This window comes from Mchenga conophoros, linkage group LG7, assembly GCF_057382185.1.
Source record: "Mchenga conophoros isolate Kocher_MC1m ecotype Shallow Benthic linkage group LG7, M_conophoros_male_GT1.1, whole genome shotgun sequence".
Classification (NCBI taxonomy): domain Eukaryota; kingdom Metazoa; phylum Chordata; class Actinopteri; order Cichliformes; family Cichlidae; genus Mchenga; species Mchenga conophoros.
The window spans coordinates 52,492,872-52,502,185 of NC_140532.1; the positions used below are offsets into that span (position 1 = coordinate 52,492,872).

The window sequence follows — 9,314 nt, forward strand, 5'->3', positions numbered from 1 at the left end:
TAATGCTAAGCTAGTTTAACATGTTATAATCGTAAATAATATAGAGTTATGACAGTGGTATCAAACTTGTTATCTTACCATTAGAATGTTTTAAGCAAAAACAGGCAAAGTATTTAGTCATCACGAAATTTTAGTTGAAATTCAAAGTCAAGTATTTTTGTTTGAGAGTGACCATTTGAAAGGTTTCCAAATTTTGAAATAATTTGGAAACCTGACAGCGGGCCTGATTTGCTTTTCAACATCAATGTTCCCTCTAAGCTGCGCACGTGCGCAATTGCGCACTGCTGGCACGGTCTCTGCACACAGAAATTCTGACCAATCAAAAAATGATATGGCAACGTGGCATCTAGTTGTTAAGAAACGGGGGAAGTTTTAGGAGTGACGGCGGTGCTTTGAGATGTGAGAGATTTGAGACGTTTAGCGCAAATCTTGTGTAGTTAGTGTGTAGTGTAGTTAATAATCTTGTTGTGTGTGTCAGAACAATGAGGCGACTGCTGAATGTTACAGGTGCTACAGGAGAGATACATCTCCTGTTGTCAGGCCTGCAGGTATCAGGCTGTTGTTCTCCTTTATCTCATAGTGGACAGAGATTATTTGTGTGGCATCAGATTTGATGCAGAACAGCTGATTGTTCTGTAAATAGTTTGAAATGTTTATTTAAAAACGCCTTGGCTGCATTTAAAAAAAAATAGCTGCAAAAAACTTTGTTTGCCAAACTGAGTTACTTTTTTGAAGAAGTAACTATATAATTAATTGCCTAACACTGGTATTTTGGAGACAGAGAGTTACAGGACTCTCTCCCAGACCACAGACTCATACTCATAATACAAGTCAGAGCTCTAAAAAAAAAAAAAGAAAGTTGTGTTTTCGAAATTGGAGTTCAAGTTATTTTTACTTCCAATAGTGTTAACATACTACACAGGTCAGGAACAAGATTCTTTTTTTACATTTTCATTGTAAGTGGGCTAAAGCAGTTAATTAAAAGTAGTCTAACATAAATGTAAATGCTGTAATTTGATTATTTTAATAAACCATAAAACTTGGATGGATTCGATGCCGGCGTGACCACAGTGCACACGTCTGATGTCGCTCACAGTGGTCCAAGGAACCGCTCAGGGAGTTTGTGTGTTCGCTCAGACACGTGAAAAATTAGAGGGAACATTGGTTGGCATCTGGAAATAGCTGGCAATGTCAAACCCATTTTCATTTGCAGATCTCCTGCACTATGAAGTCACTCTACAGGAGAGTCAGAGTGAGTGAGCTGATAAACGATTGAGTCATAACTATTCAGCTCACAGGCTCAAGCTGGCTTTTCAGCATATCTCCATTTGAACCACCATCTACCAGTCATTCACTCGGCAGCTCTTCATTGATTCTCTGCTGTAGGGCCATGTGGTCTGGGGACTAGCTATCATGTCGCTCAGCTTCTAATGAAATGAGATCAGATAATTGATGACAGTCACATCAAGGAAATAAGAGTGTCGCAGACTTTTAAACCGCAATCATTCTTCTGTGAGACACGAATGTCTGTCTGTGTGAGTGTGTGCATAAAGAAAAAAGCAGGACTGGTCTTTAGCCATTTGATATGCCTCTGGAGAAATAAAGTTGTCCAGTTGAAGTATGCAGATAATTCCAGGTTTAAGTCAAATTCCTTCCCACTTGGTTGTTTTGGCCAGCAGTGCTATTAGCAAAAGCAGCATTACATCAAACTCACTAATACACTGTAAAACCCAACAGTGCATCTTACTAAAAGAAGTAAGTTGTTCTTACTCAGTTCTGAAAAATAGTTAAAGTAACTTTCATGAAGTGTGTTAGGTAGACCCAAAAGTATACATATGTTATAATAACTTTATTGTAATAAGTACACATGATGTTTTTGTAATGTTTTAAGTACTGTTGCTTTAAACTGTTTAAGTAGTGTTAATTCATTTGTATTAGTCATCATCCACAGCCCCGCCCCCAGCGTTTTGCCTGGACTTGTCGGCCATGAGACACAAGTCTCGTCAAGAGAAATTTTGCAAGAGTGGAAAGTACAAGATAAACGTTATTTTTATGTTTTTTTGTTAATGCTTACTTCTAGCATACAAAACGTACATTTATCAGACTGCTTTGTTTTAGTTGTACTTTGTTGTAATTTATCATACTTTGTTGTAGTAGCTCGTAACTTAGCTTGCCAGCACACAATTCCCGCCTAGCGCTGTATGGAGTCTGCTTTCACAATTTAAAAAATTAACGGTTGGTGGCTTGTTTCAATCAAATAGTTGGTAAGTAGTCTAATTTTTGCAAACTGCATGGCACAAAACTTTTGGTAAAATCAGTGTTTAGGCTTTTCTGACTCTGAACTTTATCAAGTTCAAATGTAGCCTACTTTTGACACAGTGAAAATAGTAGAAGATTTATTTAGTGTTCATTTTAAGAGTTTACTGGACAAGTTCACCTTCACAAATTTAAAGTATGATGGTTAGTGGCATTTTAGTCGTGAAATAATTTACCTTTTCAAAGCTGCACTGCACCAAACCTAAACGTTTCTGACTCTGTACTTTCCAAGGGTTAGCCTATTGTGTACTTCACTTATGTAAAATTGCTTTATTATTTTATAACATTTAGTGTAGTTGACCAACCAGAATTGAAAATGAACTGTAGTTACTGTTTTCAAAGCTTGTGTTATCCAGGTTGACTGTTTTTTAGTGAAGTAAAAGTCTAAAAGTAAAAACTGTTCTGCTAGCATTCTGTCCTCATGGCTTTTGTGTTATTACAGTCTGACGATTGAAGGAGCAGTAGCATGCGAGAGATCATCCAGCACTGCACTAAAGACAGCCAGTAAAGGTGATTTTAAAACGATTTGGCATCAAAATGTGGAATTGCAAGTTGTGTAGTTTTTCTACTGCCATAAAAGTCATGTTGTTGAAGCATTATCGGCTCAACCATAGTCAGTACTCCACAATTTCACCCTTACCCTGTCTCTACAACACATGCATGTGTACATTTAGTACATTTAATTCATTAAAGATACACATGTCAAGAATGCACACTCCCACACAAAGAAAAGACGGTTCTTATCTAGATTTGAATAAATATGGATTTTGTTGCCCTGTGTGTAATTTTAAGCAGCCATTTATTGAAAGCCAAATGTTTATCCATCTGAGGGGGCATTTAAAACGAAAAGAAACTGTTCCATGTCCTTTCAAGAACTGCAATTTTAAAACCAATGTATACACAACCTTCAATGCCCACAAATGCAGAGACCACCAAAATTCAACAAGTTACAATGAAGGCATTGTGCAAAGTGTTATAAATGTAGAACAAAAAGATGACATGCAACTTGATTCAATAGAGTCATCAGATGACAATCAAGTGGCATCCACCAGTGAAATCAGTGGAATTGAGGGTTTAGAAGAGCAGTTGCAATACAATCTGGCTGGATTTTTCTTGAAAATGCAGACCATTCTCCATGTGTCCCAGAGAGCAACACAGGAGATTATTGAGCATATTGATCAGTTGTTTTTGTTATCAGTACCTCTGGTTAGAAAATCAGTTGTAGATATACTGAAAAAGCACAACTGTACATATACGGACAAACTGGTGGATGAGATTTGTCAGGCAGTTTCTGATAGTAATGTTTTACATAAATGTGTCACATCTGAAGGACCACTATCTACAGCAAAGAGGTGGAAATCATATTACGAAGCAAATTTTCCATATGTCAAACCTGTGGAGTATTTAATTGAATCGTCAAAGCACACTTATATGTATGTGCCTATTCTCACATCTTTGCAATTGTTGTTGAAAAAAAATGATGTGCTTGAAGAAATTAAACAAGCACCCACACAGATTCCTGGACATTTCATGTCATTTTGTGATGGATCCTACTACCAGGAAAATGTTCTACTGTCACAAGAGGGACAGAAATTGTCAATAATACTTTATGTGGATGATTTTGAAATCGCAAACCCACTTGGTACCTCAAAGAAAATACATAAAGTCTTTGCAGTTTATTGGACACTGGCAAACTTTCCAGTTAAATCTCGTTCTGCTCTACACTGCACTCAGCTTGCTCTGCTGTGCAATTCCAATGATGTACGCCAGTTTGGGTTTAAGGAAATGTTGTCACCACTCTTAAATGATCTGAAAACTCTTGAAGAAGTAGGTGTCTACATTGAGACTCTTGGTGAATGTCTTAAAGGCACTGTCTACTCTGTTGTGGCAGACAACCTTGCTGCCCATGGACTTGCTGGTTTCAATGAGAGTTTCAGGTCTACATATTTCTGTAGGTTTTGTCATGCCACCCAAACAGAAATGCAAACAGAAAATGCTGTTACAGGGAATTATGTAATGAGAACAAAAGATGCTCATGGTAATCTTGTGCAAGAGCTTCAGAATGATGACATTGAGGAAAACTATGGTGTTAAAAACCCCTGTGTTCTTTCTGACCATCTCTCTTTCTTCCATCCTGTCACAGGCTTCCCACCTGACCTCCTACACGACCTGTTTGAAGGTGTCGTTCCTGTGGAGTTGGCACATTGTTTAAAAGGTTTGATTTCTAAGAGATATTTTACCTTAGAAGACTTAAACAGAGCAATTCTGCGCTTTCCCTACCAACATTCTGACAAAGTTGATCGCCCTCATCCAATACCCTCAAATTTTGCCAGGCGAGGGACCATTGGTGGGAACGGGCATGAAAATCATGCCCTTCTTAGACTGTTGCCTCTTCTCATTGGCTCCAAAGTTCCAGAAAGAGACACTTTTTGGGAAGTGCTAATGGATTTAAAGGACGTAGTTCAGCTTGCCATGTCTCATACTTTTAGTGACGAGACCATTCAGTACATGGCCTGTAAAATATTAGATCACAGACAACTCTTTCAGGAAGTGTTTCCTAATGTTCGATTCAGGCCAAAGCATCATTACATCGAGCATTACCCACACTTAATAAAGTGCTTTGGTCCCTTAGTTCATCTTTGGACAATGAGATTTGAGGGAAAGCATAAGGTTTTCAAAAAAATAGTTCATGACACTCACAACTACAAAAATATACTAAAAACTTTGGCAGAGAGACATCAAAGCATGATGGCATTTTATTTGTCCTCATCAACGTTTTTCAAACCACCTGTGCAAACATCCAAAATGGAGTCTTTGTACATTTCATCATTACCTGCAGATACACAATTATTTATTTCAGGTATTGCTGACAGTGACACAATATATGCAACAAAAAAGGTTACAATTAATGGCACAAACTTTGCAATTGGCATGTTTGTATGCACAGGTGCTTATGCTGCATTGCCAGAGTTCAAAGAGATTCTTAATGTACTGCTCATCAGAAACAACATTTATTTTCTCTTGAAAGACTATGACACTTATTACGTTGAGCACTTGCGTTCATATGAAGTAGCAGAGAATCAACAGAGGGGTCTCCGTCACAGTGTAAAATCTCTGTGCCAACTGTCTGACCACATGCCGCATGTTGCTTACAAGATAGCAAATGAACTCATTCTAACAACAAACCATTTCATTCCAGTGTCTGACTAAAGAAACAGAACTGAGACATCAGCTGATTCCACCAATTTCTGAACCAATGCAAAGGTAATTCATCTATTCAGTTTTTTTGTATTCACATAAATGTTTTTATATTTTTGCACAATTAATATTTTGTAAATAACTGTAAACACAAACATGCATTAAAATGCCACTATAATATGTGAAACCTGTCTGTTACAGAAATAACAAATTCAGATGGAGGCAACAGGAATATTGAAGCTAAGGGTCATCCTTGATAAGGATAATGCTGAAAAACTTATTTTGCCATCTCGTCCAAACAGTGTGCAAGCCCTCATAGATGAGATCAAATGTAGGCTAAATTTTACTTTTGACTTTCGGCTTCAGTTTCATGACCCAGATTTTGATAATGCCTTGTGTAATTTGGTTAAAATAGAAGACCTGTCAGCTATAGCATCTGTTAAAGTTGTCAGGTTAGTTGAGCTGGACCAGATTTCAACGAGCACTGATGACACAATCCTTCAGACTGATAGCACTGATACCATAGATTCACCAGAGCGTATTAGTAGATGGCCAGAAGTTTTTATTGTTCCGCCATTTTCTTATGAAGTGGAACATGTATTAAGAGAGGGTAATGCAGCATTTGATAAAAATGGGAAAGTAATTACGCTGACACGAGATCAAAAACACAACATACTTGAGACAATGGGGGAAGAAATCTACAAACTAAAAGCATACCCTAGTACAACACAAATTGGCAAGGCTGCAGAAGCTTTAGTTAGAAAACACCCCTGTCTGAAAGAGAGGAATTCTGACACTGGGTGGGAAGGGTGGAAGAATAGCCTGAGATATAAAATGGGAAACCAAAGAAAGAAGTTGGCTAAAGCTGGCATCATGGATGTTGCTGTGAATGCTGGAAAGCGCAGCAGAACAAACCCAGATGGAGCTTCACCAAGGGCCAATATTAAAAGACCTAGGAGAGGTGAGGTCAACTTCCTTCCTTCTTATCCTTTTGGAGAAACAAGGGAGTCTCTGGAAACCAGAAGACTTGAGATGGTAGAGGAGTTCAAGAAGACCTCAGCAGAAAGAGACATCCCTCTCATTCATCAGCATATGATGCGCACTTTTGCCCTCCGGCGTGAAGAGATTGTCACCACTTCTCCTCCTGTATCAGAGCTCAAGGACAGATGGCCAGCACTCTTTCATGAGACACAGGTAAGTACAACTACGTATATAACATTTGCTGTTCATATAGTATGCTGTGTTTTGCTTATAATATTTTTGGAATTCTCCTCAGCTCTACTTTGAATTTCATCGGATCACCAATCAGAATCTGCCACATGTGTTTTATGCTGCACTGGATGATTATGCTCCTCAGCTGATTGGACTTTACAAAAAGAGGAAAACTGGACGGGTCGGTGAAAGGATGGAGCAGCTTTTGTTGGCATATGGAAAACAGGTATTTAAAAATACTAATTATTATTCTGCTTGCTTGGCAGTTGCCATTGTTATGTTTATATATATATATATATATCTTTATTTTATTTATTTATTTATTTTGTTTTTAGGACAAAAACGACATCTATGCAACTAGAACAGCAGCTCTGGCCGGCCTACCAATGTACCTCAAGGAGGATTCTTCAGAGATTTTCAAAACATGCAAGGTACTTGGGTATTACAATAATTTGCACATTTGAATTTAAAAAAGGTTGAAAGGAGTTTATAAGTCATCTGGACTTGGGTTGAAAGTTGAAGACATGAAGTTGAATGACTTATAAACTTCTTTCATCCTTGATTTGACTGGATGAATGAAAAATGAACCTTCACTGTCAATTTAAAACATGTTATGATATATAGAATTTGAAAAACTGAAGAAAGGTGCTTGACCATTTGTATTTATACTTTTAACAGAGGTATTACAGATGAATAATTGTGCACTGTGTATTATAGGAGGAAATTGAGTTCTATGAAGCCACAATTGCTCTGGTTGCTGATGTCGATGAAGAGGAGGTGCCTGGAGGAGTTCCTTTCTCACCACGCCAAGTGTTCATAGTACTTGAAGATCAGGTTGTTATGACTCATCACTCATGGACTGATGCTCTGGTGTGTTTGTTTGGGCTAATCTATGCTCTGCATCTGAGCTATCCTGAGAAGTGTACTGGCTTTTTTGAGTTCATTCAAGTAGTGTTGCTGAAGCTAGACGATGAGAGAAAGCAACTAAAACCAAAATTGCAGACACTAAAAAATGAGCTTGTGTAGATGATGTTTGTTTTTCACTGTCAGTATAGTCGTGCTTTTTCAGTTATCTGTGAATGGCTTCAATAGTTTTATTTGTTCAGGGTAATTAGCTTTCTAAAAAGCAATGTGGAGAAAGCTAAGAATAAGGAGACAATCCATATTTGACGTTTTGTTTGTGATTGAAAAAAATCTTTACATAGTGTGTAATCTTAAGCTTATTTCTAAAAACACCCTTTAGTTACATGGAAATCTTTTGGAAGATAACTGATAATTAGTCAATGTGTACAGTATACTTTCAAGCTTTATTTTTTTAATTGTGTGATGAGTGCCAGTTTACTTGATTCGAGGTCTGGGCAAAACTGTTGAGAAGCCACAAATACTTTTGAGAATATTTTTTGTTAGTTCAGCTGTTTTCTATAGTTGCATTGCTGTAGTGCATCTGATTTCATTATTATACTAAATGTTACTTAAAATTGTGATTGTTATGGCTCTAATTGCCTCTAGACTATTGTTTTTTATATGATGTACACCTAAATTTGTGTTTTGTATATTTAATTGATTTTCAAAATGCTAAAAAAACCATTCAAAATTCCCTAAAAGCGCAAGTTTTAAAATGCCTAATTATTTGTTTGTTTGATAATGGCTTTAGCAGTCATAGGTTATGACTCAAAGTATGGTTGTATTCATTCTGTATTTTCTCTGCAGTTAAAGTTAATAAAAACTGATTGGAAAGAACGATAGCTTGGTTTTGTGTTAATAGTACTTGAACCATTTGGTGCAATCGGTTTCCCCAAATGGATTAAGTTGTTTAAATACAACTATTTAAGTAAATTTAACTTAATTTGAATATGAGCATGTAACACTTTAAATAAGTTTGAATAAATACAGCATCTTAGTACAACAAATTTAATGGTTTAAGTTAAAACATACTAAAAACAATGAGTAAATAAACATAATGCATTTGAGTTACATTATCATATTTGCTTTGGGTTCTCGGGACTCTAATAAAGTACTTAAATAACCCAAAACTGTTTAAGTTATAAAACTTGAATCAATTGGTGCAATCGGTTTCCCCAAATCATTTGAGTTAACTTAACTGGTCAGGTTTTACAGTGTAGCTGAAACACCAGAATTAGCTAGGGTATTAGTATTAGCTATTAGCAAAGGTAAGTGTGACAAAAGCAGCAAGACATTTACCACTTGAATTGTCAGAATTTTAAAGAAGAGAATTTAAGGCTAAATAATTATCTAAATTGTGTTGTAACATTCACACTTGTTCAGCTTTGACATCAAGTATAGTGACAGCTGTATTGGCATACGGTGTCCCTACAGAGTTGAGGATTTTGGTGCCATTTTAATGGGAACGAAAGTGATCTAAATCAAAAGCTAGCTCTAGTCAGTGGGCTGTGTCTATTGTAGAGTTATAAATATAAAGTTTAATGCAAACAAATATGCATCCTTTTATTTATTTTTTTATTTTGAAAGACTGAGGGGAACACAATGGTACATTTTTACACATCTCAGTTAAAAAAGCACTTGGACAAAATTCAAAAGGAAATGAGCCACAGCTGGCAATGCAGAAA

General features: G+C 36.7%; 1 protein-coding gene across 1 annotated transcript; it reads left to right on the plus strand.

Annotated features, from left to right (window-relative positions):
- Positions 1-2,063: 2,063 nt before the first annotated feature.
- LOC146571098 (uncharacterized) lies at positions 2,064-8,428 on the plus strand. The gene is made up of 8 exons (XM_085280075.1): positions 2,064-2,264; positions 2,759-2,826; positions 4,460-4,531; positions 5,516-5,580; positions 5,716-6,708; positions 6,791-6,952; positions 7,062-7,157; positions 7,444-8,428. Exons 5-8 carry the CDS (start codon positions 5,731-5,733, stop codon positions 7,750-7,752), a joined length of 1,545 nt encoding a protein of 514 aa, XP_085136201.1. The 5' UTR covers positions 2,064-2,264; positions 2,759-2,826; positions 4,460-4,531; positions 5,516-5,580; positions 5,716-5,730; the 3' UTR covers positions 7,753-8,428.
- Positions 8,429-9,314: the final 886 nt, after the last annotated feature.

Excerpts from the sequence above, each read along its gene's own strand:
- LOC146571098 (XM_085280075.1), top strand. The coding sequence starts at position 5,731 with ATGGAGGCAACAGGAATATTGAAGCTAAGGGTCATCCTTGATAAGGAT. Across the intron at positions 6,953-7,061 it reads TGTTGGCATATGGAAAACAG|GACAAAAACGACATCTATGC; the intron begins GTATTTAAAAAT and ends TTTTGTTTTTAG. Across the intron at positions 7,158-7,443 it reads AGATTTTCAAAACATGCAAG|GAGGAAATTGAGTTCTATGA; the intron begins GTACTTGGGTAT and ends TGTGTATTATAG.